Below are 27,713 nucleotides of genomic sequence, written 5' to 3' on the forward strand. Positions count from 1 at the left end.
TAACTATTGCACATTGTTGACAGGCTTACAAAACACAAAAATTCACCATGGCCAGATTTTTAAAACCAACGATTGATTTTTTATGAATTTTTTAAAGAGCGATGCGCAAAAAAGAGGTGTGGCCTAAAACGTCAGCAGCTGACGTCATTTCCCTGTTCCGAACAGAGCTCCATTTCCATGCTGTGTTGCGCCTACCAGGAGGTGAATAGCACAGTCTTTTTCAGCCTTTTTAAAGCCTTTAACCAGCATTTTTTCCATCAAAGAGCTAGGATTCACGAAAGGTCAATCCAATAACCTTCCTCAAGTAAAGTCATTCATGGTGTTTGACTTTTTTCGAAAGGACGAGAGATTTAATGTCCTTAGAAGTACGGGGAGTGAAACAACAAAGTTTCACCATTGTTATTCTTTAAAATTGTACGTACATATCCGTCTATGTTTGCAGTTCATATTATTCGCATTATTTTCCCTTATCAAGATTGTGCATTTCCATTTGTGTGTCGATGGTTTTTTTATCTGAACATATAAATTACAATGTAAGAGCGCTATTCCAGTTCTTACTTGACCGCTTTTAATGAGGCGCGCATTTTGTAACAACCCTACTGCAAGTGATTCCAGTACAAAGTTTTAGAGCAGTTTTTGCATGAAAATTTTTCGCTTTGTTGGCGATAAAAGTTGATCTTTTTTTTTGTGGAAAATTGTTTTAAATCCATTAATACATGTTTATTAACCTTGAGTTTTTGTGCAACTTAGCAAAAAAATTAAAAATATTTTTTTTTGCTCTTTTGATAAAAATAATAAATTTGAAAATGGTGTTCATTTCATAAAATAACTGAAAATGTATTTTTAAATTATCAATTTGTAATAGTTAAAATTTGAAGATAGTTTGAATGTTAAAAAGAAAGTATTAATAGTTTTTGCATTGTTATTAAAATGCTAATAGTAATGCATCTATTACTTTCTATTTAAGTTTATTGTGCAGGGTTTAAATTCCTTTGTTTACTTGCATTTTTTAAAAAAATATCTCATATGCTTATTAAACATTTATTTATGAACAGTTGTCAACATATATTCAAACTGTATTTCTCACTTGACATAGTTTTTAATTAAAATGCAGTGCAAATTTTCATTTTCAAATTTTAATTAATAAACACACTTGAAAACACTTCTTTCGAAGATCCTGCTGGGACGGAATAATAACAAATCGCTTGTGAGGAGTTTTTTTAGATGTAGATACGCATCCAGGAATGAAGCAATACTTGTAATTGATTCTACTAGCCATGACGAAGAAAATCAAATTAAAAACAATCGCAAAATGCATTAAACCCTACAGACAGCAAAGGATTTTCACTAGCCTTTTATGCGCGCTGCTGTTAGAAGGCTCTTGTTTTCCCGCACCTTCCCCCAAAGATCGCCAAGCACTTCTTTGTCCTAGCCAACCCCACCACCTTGCAGCGCGGCAGTGACGTCAGTCAAAGGACTGATTTCATTAACAAGCAAATGATGTCACTCGCGCGTGAACTTAAAAAAATTATTTAAAAAAAAAGTATTAGTCGTATCGTAAAATTTTTTTCGCAGATGATGTTCATGTATGTTACTCTATCATATAAAAATAAAATTAGAAAATCGAATACTTCCCTATTTTAAAAAATTTCCCCAAATCTAACACCAATTTGGGTTTTTTTTTCTGCTACAAACTTGCAGTTCTAGTCATGATTATAAAATTACTTGTAATTTTGGAACTTAATCGCAGAACCCAGAAATCCCGATCCCCTCCTGTACATTTTGTTCAACCGCGGAAAATTATTGCAGGCATTTATTTTTAAAGCAACAGTTGTCATCCGTCCTGTGTAAATGAAAGTTAATTATAGTTTCTGCTTTTGAAGGAGGCTTTGTGTTTTACTGAAACAAATATGCTTAACCAAATCATCTGATATGATACAATGTGTCTTCCTCGAGTATTTTGTGCCAAGAATGCAGCTAAGTCTTACAATTTTCTATCACAGTATAGCCAGGGCATTCTTAAGCGTGCTCCATAATACCCAATTGTTGCCTATCCAGTAAATTACTTGCAGATTATTTTTACATTGCACCAACATTGAAATGAATTTTACTGCAGCATATTTTTATTAATCTTTTCTTTTTGTGTCAGCCATGAATAAAGTGTATGGTGCCGTTGTGAGCAGAGACGATCACTTTCGAAGGATCGATGGAGGAGGATTTGATGCTGAAGAATATGAATTGTATCCTGAACGCTATTACTCAAACTTTGCAAAAACGGTATGTAAGGGGCCGTTATTTCAAAATGTTTTATTAAAATTTGCTCATTTACTTATTGCAAGGACATATACAAAAGGTGATAGCTATGAAGCTGCAATCCTTGATTACATTACTTGATACATTAATTAATTTAACAGAAACAAATCCATTATTTTTTTTAATCGTTTTTTGTTTTGTTTCAGATTGCTCCCTATGCTTCTGTGATAATAAATGGTATATATTGGGCAGTAAATTCCCCAAGATTAATGACAATTCCTGATGCAAAGCATCTGTTGAGACCAAGCTATACACCTTGGTTACCATCTAGTGATGGATCACCATCTTTACCCCATCGACTTCTTGCCATATGTGATATTAGTGCAGATCCTGGGGGCTCTATTGAATTTATGACTGAGTGCACTACTATTGATACACCATTTTGTCTTTATGATGCTGACCAGCACAGAAATAGTGAAAGGTAATAGTGGCTGAATTTTGCTGTTTTGATATTCCTTTGAATGTGTGTTACTGATCTTGTATTTCTTTGCTAATTTTCATTACAATGATTCAGTTGCTGAGGAAAAACTATCAAACATTATTGTGTGGCTAGTTATAAATTGTTTGGAAAGTTAACAGAAGTAAAAATTCTTTAGGGGTGAAAAATGCTTTACGAAAGCTGTAAAGTAATGCAGAGCTGCCAACTGCCACGAAAAAATTGTAGTTTCTACGAATTACAGCTTTAAACTACAACACAACGAAAGCGGGTCAAACAATTACGATTTTCTGTTTTTTTCATTTTTAATCCCAAGAACGATTTAAAAAAAAAAAAAACCAACTGTATGAAAACAAAACTTGTGAGTTCAGAAAATCAAACTTCTACACGTGTGCTGACAGTCTCTGCGTATAAAAAATGTTGTGTTTGCCATAGCGATTTTTTCAGTTGAACGTGGTGGTCGTGATAATTGCCGCAAGCATGTTTTACTTCAAAAAGACATGCCGACCGAGGAAAAGGTACAGCTAATAATAAAGAAGCGTGTTTTTAAATTTGATATTATATCATCTTAATGTTCTGTGTAAAATTATTTATTCCGTATTACTATTTTCTGCATTATCTATAAAATTTGTTTAGTATCATTGTTTTTGTTTTTCATACTGTTTCAATCTCGGCAGCGCTCCCCCTCCTGCAAATTGCTGCTACGATTTTAGATTTTTGGAAGTTCCATCCATATTCCTTTTGAACATTTTGCTCTCATTTTTTTGAAAACTGTACTCTTTTTAAAACTTTTTCCCCTAAAGTGTTACTTTTGTTCTTCTAAAATTATAAACACTATGGTGGTTATTAAAGATATTAATTATTGTTATATGTATTTTTTTATTGTTTACTTTTAATTTTAAATTAGTATTACTTTTTAAAACTTTCTTGTATTTTAATATTAGTTCTTTATTAATTAAATATTATTAGTGTGAACATAAAATAAAATTAAGTTTTTTAGAGATAGTAGAAGTAGTTCACAAAAACAGTAGTAAAAGCTGCTTTAACTTTTTCAGGCACTGTGACTTCTTTTAAGGATTTAAGTCCACTATTTTTCCCCCTCTGCCAACTGAAGACATTGCATCAGTTGATTACCCTTCAAAAGGGGTAATCAAAATTTAGAATAGGATTTTCCCCTCATTCTACACTACTAAGAAAAAGAAGACTATGTGGTCAAGCGTACACTCTACTGTGGTGAATTTTCAATTGAGATTAGTAGATATACAGACAGGGCCGATCCTAGGGTGTCGGCCGCCCGTGTGCAAAGACCTAATGTGCCGCCCCTCAAGAGTAAATTGCATATTTTGACTAATCTTTAACGTCTATAGAAATCGTTCTGTAAATTTCTATGCCAAGTTCGAATTTAAAAAGGGGGTTGGGAACAGAAGAATGATCTTATAAAAAGGAAGATTTTTTTTATAATAAGAAACTCTTTATGTACAATTTATATCTTTGAAGAAAGTAATAGATACCAAAATCTACAAGTCGTAAACACGCATTTTATAGTCTTTCTTCGGTGACATCAGAGATGGGACGGAGGAAAGGGAAGCATGTGGGGAGGTGTCAGGGGTTCAGGGGAGGAGGATTGCTTCAAGAAAATTATCGAAATTGGCGTATGAAAAACATTTTTAGTTAATCTTTAGTTGTGTTTGGTTTCAAGGACAAAATAGTCAAGTATATTCATGGTGCATGGAGAAATTTTCGAAATTGACGTCAAATATCGCAATTTTAGGAACTTTTTCGAGACTTTAGGTGAAAGTAATGTTGCAGTTCTTTCCTAAAATTCTTTCAAAATTGAAATCAAATTGAAGCCATTTTTTAAGACAGTAGCTTAGGAAGGATCGGCGTTCTTCCCAAAAAATCTCCGAAACTGAAATTTTAAACCCGCAATTTTAGGTTACCTTTGTTGACGTTGCAAGAGGGAGGGAGATTCAATCGTCTCCCGTCGAAAGATTTCGAAATCTAAGTTTAAAACGCAAATTTAGGCCGTCTTTGGTGATGGTAGGGGATCTGCCGGCTATCCTCCGGTAATTTCTCGGCACTATTTTTTCAAAAACCCGTTTTTGGCTAGATTTGAAAACAATAGGGGAAACGTGAAAATATTCCGAACCAAAATATTTTTCGGAACTGAAATCCATTATAGGCTATTTTTGGGAAGGAAGGATTTTGGAGCACTTAAGCAGATATTTCTAAAATCGCAATTTTATATCATCTTTGGTAACGTTAACAAAACTGGGAAGCTTCTACGGATCTTTCGGATATTTTTCAACATTAATATCAGAAAAATATAACTATAGACTTTTGTCCACCTCACCTCAACAATTGATGGTATGCCCTAGCGCCGTAAAAAGTTACATAAACTTGGTAGTTCTCCTTCGGAATCCTTTAGAAATATAAGTCCCAAAATCGTATTTTAAGCATTGTTTGATAACGATGGAACTAAGAGCGGGCGGGGGTTCAGTGTGCCCTCACGAACTGTGTTTTTGAACCTGAAGTCCATTTCAGGCTAGTTTAGGCAGGAAACTGTGGCTCCACGGAAACCGTCTAAAAATGAAATTTTCAGATATAGTGATTGCGTTGGAGAAAAGGGGGATCCGGGGTCTTTCCCCAAAAGTTCTTGAAACTGACGTTTGAAAAACGCAATTTTAGTTTGTTTTTCAATACGTTAAGTGAGAGGGGGTGGAATTAGGGGCTTCCCTTAAGACGCTAATTGAGGCTGTCTTTGGTAGTAATGTTTGCGAATGGATTTCGGGGTCCTCCACTGCAAAAATTTCAAAAAATGCCGAAGCAATTTTATATATGACGTTTGATGATAGGAAGGGCTGTCGTCTGAAAACACGTTTTGGATTTTGGAGCCAACATTTTTAGGCTATGTTTGATTAAGTTAAGGTGGAAGAGGTGAATCAGACACTTAATTGGGTCCTTAAGATCGATGGTTCAACCAGCGAAATTTTCCGAAAGTAAAGTCCTAGAAATGCAATTTTAAGCCTTCTTTAGTTTCGTCAAGGTGGTCATGGCATCCTTTTGGATCTTCGTTTTGGAACTACATTTAAATTTGCTTCCCGGGGAAAGGGTCCTGTCCTCCTACCTGATCTGAAACCGGGCAGTTCATTCAAAATTTTAATCAGAAAAATTGTCGTAAAGGGGGAAAAGTACAACATTTTAGTTCGTCATTCATATATGTTACTCTCAAGGGAGTCGTAAATTTTCCACTTTCTCTCCACGCATCCACAATTGTTAAACACAGAGTTTGTTACATAGTTTGTTGTTTGAAATGCTTGCGAGAGTATCTAATCCGCATAGCTTTTTTTTAATAAATAAAATATGTCTTCATTGTTTAGGTCTATAAAAGCTTGGGGGGGGGGGGGGTATGCATTAGTGGCCGCCCTCGGTGCTCCTTTTAGACAGCACCATTTCATGCTTCAGAAGGGGGCCTTTCCCCTTCCCTGTATCCATGCCTAATTACCGGTTCTGTCACAAACTTTGCAACCAAATGAAGCATGTGTATTAAGAGTAGATATTAATGGACAATGAACCAACACAATGCTCCCTAAAATTCTATTTTTCTTAAATTATGCTATGCTGTTGGGAAATCGACACATACTTTGACAATTGAACATTTAAAAATCAGCATAGTTATTCCACTTATTATAAGTTATCTTGTGAGAAATTCTTGAGGAATTTTGCTTGATTATAAGAAATATATGATGCGACCTGCGGCCGCCCCTTGCTTTGGCCGCCCTTGTGCGGCGCACACTCTGCACACCTGCTAGGATCGGCCCTGTATACAGAGTAGTTATAAAATAACATGAGAGGTTCAGAGCTCTCTGGCAAGGGAAATATTGGACGAAACATTGCCAAATTTCATGGGCATACATAGCAGATCATGGGATTTCGATTTCTGCAATAAAAAAAAAGTATTAAAATTTACCACCAGGGGTATTTTGGCGCTGCTAAAGTGTATTACTTGCGATTACTGAAGAATTAAATGCTAAAAAATGCAGCACACATCAAGTTTTTAACTACGAATGTTTTTTGCTTTCAAATAAAATTCAATAAAACCAACAAGAAATTTCAATTCATAACAAGAAAAGAATAATACCAGAAGTCGTCACGAAGAAGTTTTGGTGCAGAAGTAAGGATTTCTTCTTGAATAATATTCATATAAGATGGTGATAACATTTTTTTGATAACAGATTTATTCGTCGTGCATTTCCTATGGTACGGCCACCGTGGTCGCCCTATCTTTCATCTTGTGACATTCTGCCATGGGGATTTCTTAATGGTGTTGTATTTCTTCGACATGTTCCCGATGTCTCAACTTTGAAAACTCGAATAACATTGCAGGTAGGCGAAATTAATCCCCCTCCCTCCTGGATGTGTGGAAAATATTGAGCATTGTATGCAGTACATGGAAAGTACCTTGATGTTGGTCATATTGAACCTCATTTGTTAGTAAAAATCATATTTTGGGAATAAAATTGATGCATATTTTGGTCGTTAGCATTTAATCCTTCAATATTCACAATAATACACATTTTCAACGCAAAACTTTCCCCTGGTGATGATTTTTTGTACTAATTTTTTTTATTTCAGAAATCAAATCCCATGATCTACTGTGTATGCTCATGAAATTTGACAATTTTTCGTCCAATACTTCACTTGCTAGAGAGTTCTGAACAGCTCACGTTATTTTATAACCACCCTGTAGTTTAATAACAGAGCTTGTGGTTACCAGGGCTGCCCACCCCTTGAGAGCAAAGGTGTACCCCCTAAATATTGTGAAGAATCCCTGAGAGCAAGAAATCCCCTCTCCTCTAAAAAAGAGAAAAATACTCCTCCAAACACCCTTTGAATTAAATACTTTTTAAAGCACAATTTTAGATCATCTTGAAACAAAAATTTTCATGTCTATCATTACTGGAAACAGTTCTGCCTGTTGACAGAATAGTGATAGGTACTTGATCTTTAATGCTGCAATAAAAAACAAATCAAATGGTTTTCAAGCATGATGTTTTCTTCTCGAAATTGCTAGTTATACCAAAAACAACTGGAATTTTGCTCTCAAAAGTTAATTTATTAATTGTTTTGCAATCTTCTTTTAATTTCCTTCAAAGTACTTTCCGTTAGAGTCAATGCACTTGTCTAGTCTTCTTTCCCACTGTTTGAAGCACATCTGGAACTTTTCAATTTTGGTAATATAAAGTGCCTAATGCGAAGCTGTTTTTATTTTGACTCGCGGCATTGTATCTGCCAAGTTTGGAAATCAGGCGAGGCATCTGCCAGTGTGTCTCTTACACAATTCATTTCAAGCTACTTTTGACCCCCTGATTTCGCAAAAACTATTAAATCTACTTGTTTGAAATTTTGTATGTCTAATAGAACTGCATAGCAGACCTATAAACCTAAATTTCATGAATGTATCTCTTATAGTTATGGAATTATTGAGATTCTAAAAGTGTCATTTTTTACACTGATTGACTCACTCACTCATCAAAATGTTTGCAAACTTCCAAGTGTCTCATATACTTAAAATTTGGCATAAAGATAGATTTTCATGCATATGTAAAGGGAAAAATCTAAAAAATCAAAAAACTACATTAAAATAGCAAAACACTACGCTATTTTTTATGAGCATCACGGCGTAATCAATTCACCATGAGATTACAAAATATTTCGCCAAATAAATTAAAACAAATGGACTTATCAAACGTTGCCAAAACAAGGTTGTTGAAGTTTTAAATTAACAATTTAATTTCTAACCAAAATAGGGCTTTAAACAATACTTGAAGTTCCTCTAAAATGAAAAATGATCCTTCAAATAGTTAAAATTGCAAATCTAGAGCTAAATCTTTAAAATAAAAAATGACCAGCTTTTAAATTTGTAAAAATTTTAGATCTCAATTAAATGCAAAATTTTACAGGAGGAGCAGACATGGCAGCAATAATTGCAACAATTGAGAAATATTTTTGCCAATTCTGCATATTTTACGATCTACGTTATGATAATCCCCTCAAACAATAAAGAAATTCCAGATAGATTTTGAGATGAGTCTTAGCAATTTTCCTAATAATAGACTAATTTGAGGAGGCTAAAGACCAAGAGTTAATGTACTTTGGCCTTGCTAGTAAATGGGAAAAACAGGCGATTATTGCCCAAAATTGGTGATGGTGCCAAGTCCCCAGTTATCAATATCTTCAAAACTTCTAATAAAAAGTAACCGCAAACGAGTGCATTGTAAAAGCAGGGGAAAAAAAGGAAATCATATATTTGTATACACTTTTGCATTTATAATTGTCTAAATTAGAACATAACCTTTAATTTAGCTCTTCAAAAAGTAATGATACCCCAACAAAACATAAATGTGAAAAAGAAGCCAAGTTCGGTCGAAATGAGGTTGTGGGTAGACGTGTCACCGGCAAAAAAAGTTCAGATCTAAACGGTTACCATGTTCCATAACAGTTCCTCATAGATGTTGAATTTTTACCATGTTCTTCAATTCATTTAGAAAACAATTTTTTACTTTCTTTGATATTGGATTTAAAACTTAGCAAGTTTGAAAAAAAAGAAATAGTGATGACTAAAACTTGCCGCAAGTTTAAAATCCAATACCAAAGAAAGTAAAAAATTGTTTTCTAAATGAATTGAAGAACATGGTAAAAAATCAACATCTATGAGGAACTGCTGTGGAACTTGGTAACCGTTTTGATCTGAACTTTTTTGTCAGTGACACTGTCTACCCAGAACCTCATTTCAACCGAACTTGGCTTCTTTTTCACATTTATGTTTTGTTGGGATATTGTCAAAGCACTTCCTTTTTGGATTTTCTTTCCTTCACTGGAATAGAAAAATGACAAGTGGACCTTAACTTGGCAGTACAGAGAGTGAAAAACAAGTTCACCCTTGAAAGCCCAAATAGCGGTTTACAGGCAAGGCCATGGCATGCTAGGGTGTAGTGATGATAGAAGAACCAGCCTGCACATCCTCCTGCAAATATCTTAAAGTATCCAAATAACTGCTGATTAGTAGTTTGACTAGAGGTTAAAGTCCTGGTGCGCTATTCCACGATTTTCAAAAAAGGCTAACATTGTTTTAACATTCAACCTCGCCTGTCTTGCTTTCTTTGGTCAATAGGAGGTCTTTTGCCTGCTACTTTGTCTCAGGGAAAGTACACATTGCTAAATACTCATCGCCTGTTATGACCATGGTCAAAAATTTAGGTCACGTTCAATCTAATGTTTCAAGTTCAGGCACAAATTCAAGCAAGTGGTGGTTGATCCTGTATGAGTAGGCAAAAAGCAAACTTTCCTGCAACATGTCTCATTTGCAAATCCTTGGTCAAAGTGCATTGGCACGAATTCCAATTTACTTCTGCCTTGAAATTTCATCATTTGTGGAACAATGATCTTTATTTGTTTTTTAGTAGGTTTTCAATGTTTTCCTCATTTTAAGATGATGGACAAGTAAGCTAAGGACAAGTAAAATCTGCTAAAATCTTGTATATGGCTTGTACCATCCTTCTTGAAAGTATGTTAAAAAGATCTTTGTGTGTGTTCTTTTCAATGAATGTATGGAAGGTTGGAAGACTATTTTTATAAACATTTGACTTTTAACTAAGTTTCAGATAATTATATGAAAATATTTAAACAGTAATTATAAATTTTTATGTTTTGAAATTTTTAGTTTTGCAGGTCCAGGTGTTCTTGTTTGTTCTATTGATAATATGCCAACTCAATTGCCTCTGGAAGCCACTGATTATTTTGGATTTTTATTATTCCCTTACATGGAAAGCATTGTAAGTATCTTGATACTAGTTTTATTTATTTATTTTTTCTTTTGAATTTTAGTATTGTGATTTGTAGTTAACTAAGCATACTGTTTCTCATCATTAGTTGTCATCTGATGCTGCTAAGCCTTTGGAGAGCCATGATTTTCATCCAGTTGTTCAAGGGGTAGGTACATAATAAATTTATAGTTATTAATTGTAATTTGCTGAATATTTTGTTTATTGTTAATGAATAGTTTCATTTTAATTTATGAATGTGTGAAATACTTGATCCTAGGCTATCATTACTAGCAATGGAACACTGACTCCGAATTTTGAGTATATTTCTGAATTGAGAAACACATCAACGTATGTATTTTCATTTTATAAAATTTTTGAATATTTTGTATTAAATTAGCTTATGATTAGTGTATTTAAACACCTTTTGTACCATAATTTCATTTTATTTTTGCTGATATAGTTGATTAAAATAAGTGCTGCAAAATGGCTTAAATCTTACTACTTTTGTTTTTCCCTGGTTCGGTACTTGCTTTCAGGGTGGGATGGCGGAATTCCAGCCAAAATTTCTTCCGTTTCTTTAAAATGGTCTGCAGGAGTGCATAAAAATCTACCATTCAAAAATCAATTAAAAATTTAAATTTTAGTCCTGGAGGTGGGTAATGGAGGTGAGAGGGCGGTATCTAAAAATGTAAGTAATTATGTGAATGATCTTGTAATAAAGTTTTTTAAAAATTCTGATGTAATAGCTTGCTAACAGTTCTAAAATCTTCCAAACAGGTGTTCACTTCATAATATTAATTTTATTTGATTTGTAATAGCGCATTCTAGTTTTAAGAAATGATCATGACTACAATTTTTACTAAAAACAAAAAGGAATATTCTTTAGTTTTTAATGTAATATTCTAGTGAAACATCTTGCATTTATGATGAAACTGTGAAAAGAATCGTGACCTACTTAAATTTTAAAATTATTTTCTTGCATGCTGTATGATTCCACTTTCTTTTTAAATGAATGCTTTCCTGAATGTTGTTTCAATAATTATAAATTTGGTAAATTAAATTGTCAACTTTTACATTTCCTGAAACACTTGTCTTTATTACCATTAAATTATTTTTTGATATGTTTTACTTTTGTTTTTATTAGCAAAATATGATTGCATTTAGCTTGTTTATGTTTAGTTTTGTATACTTTCAATGTGCCCTATTTTTAATTGTTAAATAAACTTATTTTTTTCTTTCTTTCATGTTTTGCTTGCTTGCAGGAGAAGGTAACTGTCTGGTCTGCTTAGCTAGTATGTAAGAACGATTGCTCCCTGCTTCTGCATTCTTTTGCAATTGCTGGCTTTTTCTCACTGCATGTTATATTATTTTTGTCTTTTCATTTATTTGAAAGTTTTAAACGTTTTTAGAATTGCTTCTTAAAAACTTTTGAATACATTTTTGGGTATCTGCATTGAGATAGCTTGTCTAATATTTTAGCTAGTTTTTGTTTCTAATGAAGCCCAGCGACTTTGCACTTCCACGCCTCAGACCCGGGCTCGATTCCTGAGTTGGACACGGTCGACTCAACCTTTCATCCCTCAAGGGTCGATAAAATGAGTACCATGCATGCTTGGGAACTAAACCCTGGGGGTTCCTCGTTCGGCTGACCATCTGACCAGAACATCTACCTTGCAACCCAGAGCCCTTGGTCATGAAAGCTGAGATGGGCACAGTAGGCCCCCAACGGGATTGTTGTGCCATTGAGTTTAGTTTATGTATTTCTAATTATTCTTTAAATACTTGGTGCTTTCCCTGTGTCATATTTATAGCTTAAAACAATCTAGTATTGTCTAATTTTGTTGTTGGCAATTGATAACTTTTATTTGATATTGAATAACTAAGGTATTTTGGGTATTGGTTCATTATTTCTGATTTCTTGTTTCATATACATAATTTTATTCATTCATGAGATTCATTTGTTCATTATTTTCTCTTATTTGGTTCTATTTACATCAAAAAGATTTTTAAGTTTAAGGTAGCTCTTCAATTGCTGCAATATGTGATAGCTTTTCATTTATTGCACAAATAGCCGAAGCTCTACATCATTTTTAAAATGTGTTACTTATTTGAATTATTTTAGTTTTATTAAAGTTGCGTTATACATTAGCAGGAGTTATATACCATAACTAGTTTTAAAATATTGCATGTGTGTGATAGTGGTATTAAGATTATTAAAATTCATTTGTACTGTAATAACTTTGTTTCATATCTACTATGTAACCATTTTCACTTGTAACTGCAGTTGCATTACCTAGTGACTCAAATTATATTGCTGTAGGGTTTGCCACTTGCCCCATCTTTATAAAATATTTTCTCATGTTTTCAATGTTGCTGCTTTTGATTGGGGAAAAAATGGGATGGTATAAAGCACAAAGTATGATAAGTTATCAAGATTTGAGATTTTTTTCCAAAATTTGTATCATGGTGACAAACTTCCCCTTATACTTCATGTGGAATTTTACCGAAATGAGACATTCAAATTGTTGTATAGACACAAAAATGAGCCCATAAATAGACCTCAGAGGGTGCAAAAACGGATTCAATTTTGTCACCAAAATCTCTTAAGAATGATGGTGCTATCGAATATTCTTTCTTGTTAATTGTAACTGCTATGTCTTAAGAAGTAATGCTACGATTTAGATGAAATTCAGAATGAAAGTGAACCTGCACAGAAACTGGTGCTGATTCAATATTGGCATCAACTGCTTCAAGGGAGCTGATTTTTGTCACTGTTCACACAAGTTGTAAGCAGAAATGAAAGATGAATTACTTTTGAATGTTTTCACTTATGATTGCTTTAAGAATGCCTTTCATCTGCTTTAATTGTTGGCAAATAGGAAAAAAAATTGCAAAATTTTAAAATTGTTATATGTCTTCATCTTATATTTGTTATTGAATAAATATTTGTTATTAATTTAAGCATGGCCTCACTTAATTCTTATAGGCTGTGACAAGCGCTGAAATAGATGGCAACAAAGAGGGCGATACACGGAACCCCTGTTTCCATTACGTTGCCATTGATTGGTGGATGTAGGGGTTCCATTTGGCACTTCTTGTGGTCAAAATGGGCGACGTCCAATCAAAAATAAACAAACTTTGAGACGTTGACATTGATTGGTAGATGCATGAGCTGCATCGGTTTAACACAGAAAAGTCCTTCACGCATTGTCAAGGCCCGTTAAGTGCCAGTGCCATTTAGTGGGGCCATTATTAAGGCTAGTTTTTAAAAATTTTGGTTCTTGATTCTGCTTTTATGAATTTTTAAACATAGTAGTTAGCAATTTTACGTAAGAACCAAGAATGCATAGGGAAGGTATAGAAGAAGGTTTTATGACAGACACAGCGTATTAGTTAAAATATGCATTTTCTTTTTTTTTTTAAAGTTCAAATATTGTGGTATTTCCGGATTTGTGATATTTATAGAAACATCAGTATGATTGATTTTTTTTAAGCAAAAAATGTAAAAGTATGTAGCTATTTCAACTGAATGTATAGATACATCAAGAATTTTTTTTTTGCTAAATTGGTAAAGTGAAACTTAGATTTTAAACCAGTATAATTTTGACTAGAATACTTCTTGTTGCTACTAGAATTTTAAATATTACGTTTGAAAGATCTATGTGTTTATGTGCTTGCATTATGTACTCTCCCTCTTTTTCTTTTTCTTTTATACTTAGTATTTTTACTTTCTTCTATATCTAATATATAGAAGAAAGTATTGGATTCGTGTAAATTTTCGAATTTCGAATTTTGACGGATTCGAACGTTTCGAGGTGTGCTGAGTTCATTTCGACTATTTTTGGAAAATGTCTGTCTGTCTGTGTGTGTGTGTGTATGTGTGTGTGTATGTATGTATGTGTGTGTGTATGTATGTGTGTCACGTCTGTGTGTGACCAGTTTTTTGTGGCCGCTCTACAGCAAAAACTACCGCATGAAATCGAACGAAATTTGGTACACATATGTGCCCCTATGTGAACTTGTGCCCATTAGTTTTTGGCGCGAATTCCTCCAAGGGGGGTGGAGCAATGGGACGTTTTTTGAGTTACGCGTGCTTGCTATTCCTCAGGAAGTAACTGGCGGAATCAAACAAAATTTGGTCCATATGTTGCCATTAACAGGAGCAGGTGCTGATTCAATTTTGGTGTCAATAACTCAAAGGGGGGTGGAGCTATAGAACGTTTTTTGTCGTCAATTGTGACTGCTGTATCTCAAGAAATAACGAACGGAATCAAACAAAAATTTTTTGACAAGTAGCCCTTAGTGGGTATAAGAGCTGATTTTATTTTGGTGTCAACAGCTAAAAAGGGGGTAGCGCAATCGCCCGTTCTTTTTTTCCCATTGTGAGTGCCCTATCTCAAGAAGTAATGCTACGTTCTGGTTGAAATTTGGAATATATGTGAATCCATACGTAAACAGGCTTTGGTTCAATTTTGACTCCAATCGCTCCAAGAGGTGTTGATTTTTTTTTTTTTGCGAATGAAAATAGTTTTATTAATGCAACAATAAGAAAGATAAATCGTAATAGATTGTCGTCTGCGTATTTCTCGTGATTTTAATTGTATGGAAATGATCGGAAATATTATCTCAATGATTTAAAATTTTTAACTGTTGCCATCTTATGTTTGTTAATAAATAAAATATTTGTAATTAATTCAAGTAAGGCTTTTAAAGTAACTTTCAATTTTCGCTTTTTGTTTTGTTTTTACAATAATTCAGACATTGGGATGGTCGTCAAGTTTTTGCATGTGTAATTTTGTTTCTGTTAGGAATATTGCTTCCTCGTCAAGCATGGGGAGGGATCAGAAAAAGGAAAAATATAGAAGAAAGTTTCGTGATGGCCACAACATACTAGTTTTCTATACTTAGTAGTTTTTACTTAAAATGAATTGATGTTATCTTATGATTTAGAATGATTTTTACTCAATTTTGCTTTTATTTATTGGGTTTTTCAAAATAAATTATTTTTGATAAGATGTTTTCTGAAAATTGAAAGTATTAAAATACAAACTTTTGAAACAAGGTATTTAGCACTTAAACTTCATGTGTTTTTCTTTCTTCTTTTTTGGTTACATAAAACAGCTAAATTTAAAAATTTAATAACAAAAATGCATCCAATATTTATTTGCCTTATTGGAAGATTTTAGACTATTTTCATCAGTTTGAATTCACTACCTTGCTAATTTTACTTTATAGATATCTATTATTTCAAACCTTATATATATATATATATCATGTTAATTTGCAATTTTAGCTCAGTAACAATTTTATAAACTTTTAAATTGTGCTCTTCCCGTTTAAAATTAAAAGTACAGTAAAAAACCTTTTATCCGGGAACCAAAAACCGGGAAACCAGAAAACCGGCAACTTTTGCCCGGTTTTCCCGTTATTTTTTAAAAATAAGCAGTTTTGGCAATTTTCGAAAAATTAAGCATTTTTTTTTTAATACAAAAAAGAATATGAGTAATTTCTCAATAAAACCATGTTACCCAAGTATAACTCGGGAAAATGTTTGCAAACACCAACTTCAATTGGTTATACTTTATGAGTAGTAACTCTGAAATTTTCGTCTTTTATTCTTCTAACTGAAAAGGGTCGCATTAATTTCTAAATAATTTCTAAACAATTCTTATTTAATGCAGTATTTTATTGAATGGCCTATAATTTAAGGCGTTTAGCCGAAGTGACGTCGCGAAAGTGCGGGAAACGCCGAAAACTAGATTCGCAAATTTTCCGGATAGTTAGTTGATCGTGAAATCTAGAAATCCATTAAACGCAAGACTAATGAGACTGCAAGAACTCATAAATCAAATTTCTGTTCATATTAACGAAATACAAAAGCATTAGATATCCGTACACTATAGTAGAAAAATCGCACATTTAGGTTTAAAAATTTATTTTTTGCCCTTCCCTTCATTTTCTTTCGTTTTAAAACATCGAAAAGTGGTGGTTTTTTTTTTCTTTTCCAAACAGAAAGTGAGTTTCCCAGGTATTATGAATAATTTAAGTTTTTTGGTGTTTAAATTATTCTCTCACTATTAGTTTTTTTAATATTTCGGTATTTAAAGGCATTTCTGAACTGTTTTCTTCTTATTTTAATATGCATAACTATGTATTAAAGATTTACAAAGAATCGGCCAATAGCGCTTTTTAGCGATCCAGAAAACCGGGAAATTCAGATATCCGGGATAGCGATGGTCCCGAACTTCCCGGATAATTGGTTCTCTACTGTATTGTTTTTGAATTATATTACGAAGGCTAGTTGCGAAATTAACATAGATGATTTACAAATAGAACTAAAATATTAGTAGGTAGTAGCAGTTCTGCTTTACATGACTTTTGTTTCTGATCAATGATCTCCCTTTTTACGTAGTTTTCAAATTATTAGTGAATTTTAAATTCAAGAAAATAAATGATAGAAGAAATAAAATTTAAAATGTTATGGAACAATGTAAAATAGGTGCCATTTCTGCACAAGTGTCACTTAAACTTGAGAAGTGTGAAGTATCTATTGTTTTCAGTTACAGAAATTAATTTTGATATACACTGTGTGTGCTAGATCTCAAGAAAAAGCACGCTCAATGGTTGCCAAAGCTGCCAAGAAAGTCCTGGTTTTAGGAGCAGGATATGTAGCTGCACCTTTAGTTGAATATTTAACCCGAGATCCTACAATACATGTCACAATAGGTAAGGTTTTGCTTCATAAGATTTTAATCATATTTTTTATGGTCAATGCTCTTGGTTCTTGTGAAAACCTTATATTTTTGCTTGTTTAAAAGTTTTACACAAATGTACATGTATATTTTAATATTAAATCAGGTTCAATTCTTCAGAATCAAGGTGAAGCCTTAGTTAAAACACCAAATGCTGAGCATGTTGTTCTAGATGTAATGACAGGCAGAGGACCTTTGGACAAATTAATTGAAGAATCAACTCTTGTAATCAGGTAGTTTTTACACATATATTCTTTTTACTTTTCTCATTTCTATAAACGTTTTTCTGGAATTTTTGTATGTGCTGTTATTAAAATTTTCAATCCTAAAATCTAAAGGTCAAGATTTAGAAATTTTATATAATTTAGAATGACCAATGGCCACTAGACTCCAAAATTTTTGAATTTTGTATTTATTTAGTTAAAAATGTGCGTGAATAATTTAATCTAAAATGAATTTTCCAAAGAAATAAAATGTCCAGCTGATATGGACAACCCTCCACAAATTAAGCATAAAAAAATAACGGATCAGAAAAGGTACTGTTTAAAAAATTGTAAAAACTATTGCAGTAAACACCAGTTAATTGCATCAGTGGTTAATTAAATCAACCACTTTAATGAATCAAATTGTCAAAAACAGAACTTATCCAGCTTCATTGAATTAGCCACTTTTGGGAATCAAAACTGTTTAAAACGAACATGATTCATACAAGCGGCATTCTTTAGTGAAGTCAACAGTTGTGAGAAAATACTGTATAAAAAAATGCAGCCCCCCCCTCTAATTCTGCATAGAAAAAAAAGAATTTTTATCCCCCCCCCCTCAATTGCCTAAAAGTATCAATGCTGTAAAAACAATTGGAGGAATTTCATTTGTTCACGCTCAAACAAGAAATGGCAGCAGGTTAAAAAACTCTGCTGCAATTTACAAGGGAGATCAAAAAAATTCAAATCTTGTTCTGTATTTTAAAAAATGAAAAAAAAAAGAAAGCTGCACTTTAATGTAAACTATTTTTTTCTGACAAGGACAAAATGTATTCATTGTCTAGTGATAAAAATATGTGCTTTTATATTTTTTGCTGGTTTAATTTAAAAAAAATGAAATTTCATTAGAAAATTCCAATTTTTTCCCCATCATACTGTCGGTACTAATCGAGTAACGGATAAACGAATATCCCGCTTATATGAATAAAATCTCCCAAAACCGAATATTTCCCCATAGGTGTAATGTTACAGATCCCCGCTTACCCGAATAATCTCCACGGTTAATCGAGTAAAAGTAATCAGCTTTTGTATATATTTTTGCTGAGAAAATTTTTGAATACATTAAAAATAAATTAAATAAGGGCAATTATTGGTATAAAAGTTTTAAATAGAATTTTTCAGCAAACAACGGGCAGGAAAAACAACATTCATATTCTATCAAAGCATTTCCACTATTCTATCTAGTTTCTTTTATTGTTGCCATTACCAACAGATAGTCGATAATTAAATTAAAGCACACATTAAATAATAAAACATTGCAGACAATTAAAGATCGATAAAGTATTGAATATTTTCGAAAATATGATGATCTTTTGAACCCTGATCACGGGCCTCCACATTTCCAAATCCGGCCCTGTATATTTATAATTTTCATACGTTCATGTATTAAATATACTTAATTTTGTGTTAATACTGATTTTCACTATTGTTAATACTGATTTATTATTACGTTTTAAGACGAAAGTTGCCAACCAGGAAAGGTAAATTAAATTTCCCCACTTAATCAAATACCCTGCATAATCGAATAATATTTCTTGGAACCGACGGTATTCGTTTAAGCGGGACTAACAGTATTTGAAAACAGGTTTTGTATGCTCTGTACAAAAAATATATCTCTGACCCAATTAGGTCTGCGCCAGTGAGATAAAAAATGCAAAAATCACATGATGCATTAAATAACTTTTTTTTTTGTGACTTATCAAAAATTGGGCAGCAAAGTGCACAGCAGCAGCACAAATTACCCTGTGTTCCAAATTTCATTTTTGTAGGCTTTTTTGCTTCCCTATGAGCCGATTCACATACCAACAAAAGTCTTGTTTTATTATTTGTGTACAGATAGTTATATTCAAAACTAAAACAAAACTAATCTCTTAAAATGATTTTTTGTAGCTTGTTGCCATACACCCTTCATCCAACAATTGCTGAGCGGTGCATAAAGTATAAAATCAACATGGTTACCGCAAGTTACTTGTCCCCTGAGATGAAGAGTCTTCATCAAGCGTTAGTATATATTTATCTATTTTTCTAGTTTGACTTGTAAATCTGTGACATTTTTTGAACAAAATTTCGAATTGGCATCTTATTTTATTAATTGATTTTTAATTTCAGAGCAGTGGATGCTGGCATTACTATTGTAAATGAAGTAGGTCTTGACCCAGGTATTGATCATTTGTTGGCCATGGAGTGTTTTGATGAAATCAAATTAAATGGTGGCAAGGTACAGAATTATTTTTTAGGAACTTTGATGTTTTAAACATTTTATCTGATAAAATAGCCATAGTCATTAAGCCCACAGGGGGTGCCTAAGGTGTGGACTGCAACATTGAAATTTTTAGGAAGAGTTTTTTGAGGTGGGCTTTCATTCTGGGAGAGTTACTCTATAGCATTTCGGGGGATTCTTGGAAAGATGGGCACCCTGCCTTACGTACATTTATTATTAACTAGAAGCCCATCTCGACCTAGTTCGGGTTAAAAAAACTATCTAAATAAATATTATAAAGATAGTTTTTAATTTGAAAGTGAATAGTATCCAATATTTTTTTGTTTCGCTTTTATGAGGTTTGAAACAAACATATTTGCTTCCAGAGCCGCCCCCCCCCCCATGTGTGTGATAGAATTAGCGCTACTGTCACTCCTCTTTACTTACCATTTATTCAACTTTGTTTACATTCAGTTAAAACGCTGTTCCGTTGCATCACATAACGTTGTCTGCAATCCCACTCTTTTCGCTCGTTAGATGGCGACATCAGTATTAGACTATTATGCAGATTAGCACTAGTGCTTAGCCATGATTGGTTGCAGTGTTCTGCATGCCTAGGGGAAGCATCTGACAACTTTCATGTCCCATCATGCATCGATATGTTAATTTGGTTTCAGATATAAGCGGATGTTTCTTTACTGAGCACTCACTCTCTGACTCACTTTTCTCACGGGAGGTAGCGAGATGTCACTACCGGTTGGGCTGCTTAGCCATTTTTACAAACCTAGAGCATGTGCTAGTTAGCCACGTTAGATTTAAGTCGGCCATATTAGATTTAAACTCGGTCTTGTTAGTTATCAGGTGAGCATCCATGTTTAAATAATCCAGTAGTCTATATACATATTTTTGTTTTTAAGTTGTTTTTAGTGTTCTAATTTGAAATATATGTTATTGTTTTAAAAAGTGTTTCGTTCATCAACGAACTTCCAACCACTGAACACTCTGCAAAATATTGACTGAAGCATATTAGATGTCTATAGCATCGGCTAAGACAACAGTGCGAAGTCGTGTGGCGCACAACGGCACCAGAGTCAAAAAGGCGCTTCCCTAGCTCTGCCAATCAAAAATGCTCTAAATAGGGGAAATCTCTCCAATCAAAATATATATATATATAAATGAACTTAGCATTATTTCCAAGGCCCGATCAAGCCAAAGTGATGCCAAGGCCATGGAAAAATTTACAGTGCCCCTCTCACATGAAAATCTACACATTTTTCATGTGGAAGTTTTCAAAAAAGAGAAGAAATAAAGAAATTCACCCCATTTTGGTGACCCTAAAATTGTGGTGCCCAGGTCCATGGATCTGCCTGACCATGCGTTCATCAGGCCTTGATTATGTCTAATGGTGGAGGTGAAATTACACTACTCATTGAAACAAGCAATCCTCTCGCTGCATGTCTAAAAGGAAAAAAATATTGCCTAAACATGCTATTCAAAAGAGCCATCTTTTACAAGGAAAACACGTGATGCTAATTAATGGATACCAGGAGTGCCCCCCCCCCCTGGTATCCATAAAAAACGGGCTCTTTCTTTTGGGGAGGGGGTCTTTGCGATGTTTAGGAAGAGGGATGTGCCCCCTTGCTCTAAGGGGGGGGGAGGCACCCCTCTGCATACACTAGCATTTTTCTTTCTAATGTAGGGCCGTGAATTCTGTTTATGTCTAACGTATATAAAGCTGAGCATATGAGGCGCAAGAAATTTTCTATACCTCATTTTGGATCTTGAAGTGAATATGTTGCATTTTAATTTGTTCAATAATGTTTTTGTGATTTTTAATAATTGTTCATGGCAGTTCGATTATTTCATGTTATCATACATAAAAATATTGCATTTCATATATTTTACTTATGCATAATATATGGATATTATAGACAAATGTTTTGGTAAACATTTTGGTAAACGTTTTAGTTCAAGATTTATATTTGCCTTGAACTTCCTTTTAGGTGCTAATACTAAATTTATTTGAACTGTTCAAAATTGAACGAAAAATTGTTCAAATCAAAAAATGAAATATGGGAATAAGGTGTCCTTACCGAGATATTTTTAACAAAAAAATATTGTTTGAATTGGACTATTCACTCGAAAGGTATTTGAGGGGGAGAGACTGATAGACCGACTCACAGATTTTCTCCATCTTAACACCTTGCTTTCCAATTTTAATTTTAAAATTTTATTTAGTTATTGACTTTTCTTTAGCAATATTTTTAAGATGTATTCACCATTTTCGTGCTTTTTTCTTCTATATCTGACTTTTACTGGGAAAGCAGGCCAAAAAGTAAAATAATTGATTAGGGGCCGAATCTCTGGAAAGTCTGATGTGACCAGGGAGGGTTATTGCTAATAGTTTGAAGCCTAAGTGAGGTACTAAATAAGAGCTGTAAACATCTTCATTTCTACATACAAAACGATTTTTCTATGTCACTCCCACCCTAAAACTGGAGACGAAGGGGGGGGGGGCGGCATTGGGGCGGAAAGGGGAACAGTGAAAGGTTGAACTGTCACCTACCTGCTTTTAGATGCATCAATAGAGGTTGTTTTCAATTATTAGGCTTTCTCTAATCACATAACGGAACTTAACCAGCGGCGTAAATTGCCCACTTTTGTATAACAGATTACGCCAGTGTTCCCGATCGGAACAATGAAGTATGTTTGCTTATAGGATCTACATTTTTGTTGGAAATTATAATCGGTCATGTTTGGTCGTCAAAAGGATCCTTATTTATTGAAACTCAAAAATATCAAAACAGTTAAGCATTTTTTAATCCGTCTCTGTAAAAATCGGTACAAAAGCACATTTTTGCGAATTTTTGTAGAAAACTAATTGCAAATTAGAACTAGTTTTTCTTTCAAAAATTCTAGTCTATTTTTGGCAATAAATAGAAAAAAAATTAAGTCCTCACAAGAGAAATTTTATCTTTTACGATTTTAAAATTGATGTTCCCATTTGGGAACACTGGCGCTTAAAAGGTTTTAAGTGAAAGCATTTTGCATAAAGCTTTTAAAATTATTCAATATATTATTTTTTTTATTAATAAACAATAAGTAATCATATTTTTCAGTAACTTCAACTTAACTAGGTCACATATTTGAAAAGAAAATTGTGTGCACCTGTTAGAAGTTCTCTCCCCCCCCCCCCCCCCACCATTGTTATCCCTTTTTCAGAGCAGTGAAACTGTGTGACCAACAGTAGTAAGAGCTGTTTTTCATCGCCAAGTTATTTATGAAATAGCAATGGTTATGCACCTATTCCTAGAACATTCAGGAAACAGTCAAACACTTTATATTAATTTTGTTAAAGCTAGTTAAATTCAATAGGTTTTGCATATCTTTTTAAGCTTACTGAATTATTGAATCAAATTGAAAAATTCAATTGTTTTTTTTTTTTTTTAAATATTCTTTTTATTTCGTTCCAGATAACTTCATTTGTTTCATTCTGCGGAGGACTTCCAGCTCCAGAAAATTCCAACAATCCATTGCGATACAAGTTTAGGTATATTTCTGATTTTAACCTTCCACTATCATTTTTTTAAGAAACTTTATGTATGCTTGTAGTTCATTATACTTAAAAGTTGTGGGCATTGTTAGTTTAATTATTCTTTTATAGCTGGAATCCCCGTGGTGTCCTCTTGAATACTCTTGGTCTTGGCAAATTTTTAGAAAATGGAAAAGTATGTTGATTTTTTAAAGTAAATTTCAGTTAAGTTTTGTAGTTGAATAATCATAATGAGAATGAAAAATTCTTTATACTTTTGTAATTATAAAAATATTAATGTTCTACTTGCTTGCACTTTAAAAACTTAAAATTTTATTGTATTTTAAATAGTTACATTGTGTAAGTTTTTCTTTTTTTTTTTTTTTCTTATTTTGTGATAAATGCATTTTACAATCAACCTACTAGATTGGCAGACTGAAAGTGATGCAAGAAAGTTTCATCAACTGGTTGTAGAATAACCCCTTTCAGCAACATTACTTTCTTATTAGTTAATAGTATGAGTAAAAATATAGTATTCCTTTTGAACTATAAATATCTATTCTCATTGATATAAATAGATGCTTACCCTTCACAAAGTTTGTACACTCCAGAAGAACCTGGAATCGTCGGGGAATTCATTTTGTCCATGGAAAGTCAATTTCTCAAATTTGACCATCAAAGCTTTAAAACGGAAGAAATCACCTGGAAAATCCTACAGAGAGATATTTCTGTCCACGTTGCGTACATGAAATTCAGAGGAGTGATTAGTAGCTAATGGAAAGCTTCTCCATGTAGCCATGCCTCTCAGTATGGACCTCTTAACTTTGATTTGGACTAATGAGGACACGCATGCTCAGTCTTTAGCTGCATTTGCAATAGATATCAGAGTTTGAAGAACGTTCAAGAAAAAGAAAGAACGTTCAATTGTACTACCCTCTTTTCAGCTATTGACACCAAAATAGAATTGACTATTTTACCCTCTAAGGGCTACTTGTTGAAATACATTTCGCTCATTGTTTCTTGAGATATAGCAGTCAACAAGTGACGACAAAAAATGTTCAATAGCTCAGCCGCCGTTTGACCTATTGATACCAAAATTGAACCAGCTCCTATGCCTGTTAGGAGCAACATATGGACCACATTTGTTTGATTCCGCCAGTTACTTCCTAAGGAACAGCAAGCTCGCATAACTCAAGAAATATCCATTGCTCCACCCCCCTTGGAGGAATTCACGATGAAAACCAGTGGACACAAGTTCAGGTAGGGGTACATATGTGTATCAAATTTCATTTGATTTTATGTAGTAGTTTTTGCTGTAGAGTGGCCACAAAAAACCGGTCACAGACATACAGACAGACACACAGATAGACATTTTCCAAAAATGATCGAAATGGACTCAGCACACCTGATCATCAAAATGTTTGGATCTGTCAAAATTTGAAATTCGAAAATTTGCACGAAACCAATGCTTTCTTCTATATATTAGGTATAGAAGGAAGTAAAAAAGAGAAACTTGCTTGGATTTAAGCTGAATTAGATCTATGAAGAGCAAAATTAAACAGACCAAATAAAAATCAATTGAACTGCTTGGAACACCTCTCAACTCACTTGAAGTGTGCAAGGAGGATATCTAACCATCTATTTTTTCCTTGCTTGAGATTTTTTGTATCCTACTAGAAGTGGAGGAATGCTTAAAAAAATCGGCCCTGACATAAGATGTCGTGCCCCCATAGCTCATTGATATTAAATTCCACTTAATGATTGGGCTGTTATTTAAATATGAGGCAGTTATTCCTAAAATATGAATATGTTTTATTTAATCAAAATTCAGCAAATGGGAACATTTTCCATCCATGAGAAATAATGTTAAATAAATTTACATATGACTCCATCAATCCTCTTAGTAATAGCTAACGTGTTTCATTTCCGAAATGGCCTATAATTCCTATTAAATTTACAAAGTAACAGTTGTCCTTTATTTATAAATTCTATTTCAAAATTCTGTTTACTTGGAAAAACACATTGAAAGTGAACTACTTACTTTTTTCCCTTTGGAGGCATTTTGTTTCAAACACTTATACATTGAATATTTAATTCTGAAAAATGAGGTAATATGTTTTAGTTTTTAACATTGAAAACATCTGTTTCAAATATTTATGCCAAATGTTTATTTCTTCTCAAAATAATTCTTACAGGTTGTTGAAATTCCTGCTGGAGGAGCATTAATGGATCATGTCAGAGACATTGATTTTCTTCCAGGCTTCAATTTAGAAGGTTATCCAAACCGAGATTCAACTGTGTATGCAGAGGAATATGGTATTCAGTCTGCTCATACTTTACTGAGAGGATCATTACGATACAAGGTTCGGCTCTTGTTATTTTGTTTCTAGAAATCTAATTGATAACTACTTTACTAATTTAGTTGTGTATTAATTAAAAAAGAACGGTGAATTAGATTGAGTAAGAATTAAAATAGAGTACATTGTTTAAATCAGTGTAGGCCAACTTGCAGTCCGTGAGTTGTATGTAGCTCGCAAAGCTGACCAATATGGGCTGTGATTCTCAATGTTACAAATTGTAAACCGCATTCTAAAACATTCCAAAACAACCACAAAAGCATTCAAGACATTCCATACATTCTGGTTGCAACTCTTGCCAAGTAGCAACCAATCAAATAACCAAATTTGAAACCTTTTTGAATGACTGAAGAGTTCCACAAAAATTTGTGTAAAAAGGACTATATCCTTAAACATGACCCGTAAAATATTAGTCTGTATGACACTTTTTTTTCTTTCCTTTTACAGAATTTAACTTAATACTAAATGTTTCTTGTTTGTAAAATATGGTTTTTATGCATATTTTTCTGTCTTTTTGGTCACTTTCTATTTTCATACCTGCATACAAAAATTCTGTTTTGTTTTAAAATGGATACTTATTTTAGCTGATGATTAAAAACATGAAATGATGAGCCTAAAACCGCTCTAATGACTAACTCACACAAAATCAATGCTGTGTAATAATAGAGGGCCGTTTTAGCGTTATGTGTGTGACTTTTTGACACAATTTCTTTGTAAAAACCAATATGATATTTTCTAAATATTTCTTAATAGTTTCTTTTGAAGTAATAGAACATTTGTAAGACTTTTTAGTTGGCAGTTTTTTTTTTCATAGAATAATTCTAATTATTTTTATAAAATTTTAAATACAGTGTTACAGTGTTACAATAATTTGAAAATAAGCTGTATCTCATATTATTTTGTTATTTCCTATGAAGTTTTAAAGGTAAATGAACAGTACTTTTTGTGCTTGTGTCTAAGTATGCCAAGTAAGGTATTCCATAAATATTTTTTTTCTAAAGTTCGTACAATAGCAATAAATAATATTTTATTAGCGTTACGTGTGTGACATTACAGCATTACGCGTGTGACTGTGTGCAGCAGTTGAGTGGGATTTCCTAATAAAAATCCAGTTGACGTCGGATCTTTGCCAAATTCTCTATAAGAGTTCTTCGTTGCTCGGGAAATAACATGGAGACTTTTGCCCCCTGATAGGGGAAGGAGCTTTGAACCCAAACCCGTGGGTTTTCCTTATTCAAATTTAGTTAACATTGGATCTTTGCAAAATTCAGCACAGAAGTCCTTTGAGTCTCAAGAACTGACATACGGGTATTTTTGCCCCCCTCCTTAGAGTTTTTTGTCTGAAAATCTGTGAAATGGGACTGTTAGGCCTATTATTAACAATGATAACACTTTTTGAATTTAAAAAAAAGGCCTAAGAGGCGTTATTTTAAATTTTGAGACAAAAAATTGCTCTTTTCTACACATTGACGGAAATTTTACGCTATTATTTTAGCTTTTATTTAAGCCTGATTGTTGAAAATTGTACTTTTGATCTTAAAGTATGCAGATTGCGAATACTTAGTTTAAGTTGCTCTTTGGTAATGAAATAACAGTTATTGAAATATTCCTCCATCTCAGTCAATTCCAGCCAAGGACTCTTATTTGTTTATTTTTTTTTAAATTAATATTATTATTTTTTTTAACACTCATTGAGTCTTGGTTCCAGTGCCAGCACACAATAGTTGAATTAAGTAAAGTATTTTGTTTCATAAAAATGGTACCAAAAATGGTTTTATAAGGAAAACAATTCAGTAGCGTTACGTGTGTGACATCTTTCAAAAAACCTCATTAAAAACTTTCTACCAAATGTTTGAAGATGAAAGTCATGTTACAGGTGTTAATTTATGAGGTGTATCTCTAGTTAATTTATGAGATATTTTTCTTCGAGTCCCTCAATTTGACCTTGGAGGAAAACTGTTGTTCCTTTTGCATTACGTGTATGACCAATTAAAAGTGACCTGCGTATTTTGGGGGGTTAAAAACTAATCAAAAGTC

The 27,713-nt window shown here is 33.2% G+C and overlaps 1 protein-coding gene across 2 annotated transcripts in view; it reads left to right on the top strand.

Annotated features, from left to right (window-relative positions):
• The window catches only part of LOC129222849 (alpha-aminoadipic semialdehyde synthase, mitochondrial-like), an 80,884-nt gene that overhangs the window by 39,475 nt on the left and 13,696 nt on the right, over positions 1-27,713 (top strand). For both annotated transcript variants that reach the window (XM_054857401.1, XM_054857402.1), the window contains exons 8-19: positions 2,150-2,277; positions 2,460-2,734; positions 10,473-10,584; positions 10,682-10,741; positions 10,853-10,923; positions 17,174-17,301; positions 17,434-17,560; positions 19,478-19,588; positions 19,697-19,805; positions 23,261-23,337; positions 23,452-23,515; positions 25,515-25,682. In XM_054857401.1, coding sequence (XP_054713376.1) covers positions 2,150-2,277; positions 2,460-2,734; positions 10,473-10,584; positions 10,682-10,741; positions 10,853-10,923; positions 17,174-17,301; positions 17,434-17,560; positions 19,478-19,588; positions 19,697-19,805; positions 23,261-23,337; positions 23,452-23,515; positions 25,515-25,682 — 1,430 coding nt within the window. The remainder of the gene's footprint in view (positions 1-2,149; positions 2,278-2,459; positions 2,735-10,472; positions 10,585-10,681; positions 10,742-10,852; positions 10,924-17,173; positions 17,302-17,433; positions 17,561-19,477; positions 19,589-19,696; positions 19,806-23,260; positions 23,338-23,451; positions 23,516-25,514; positions 25,683-27,713) is intronic.

Source organism: Uloborus diversus, chromosome 5 (assembly GCF_026930045.1).
Source record: "Uloborus diversus isolate 005 chromosome 5, Udiv.v.3.1, whole genome shotgun sequence".
Lineage (NCBI taxonomy): Eukaryota > Metazoa > Arthropoda > Arachnida > Araneae > Uloboridae > Uloborus > Uloborus diversus.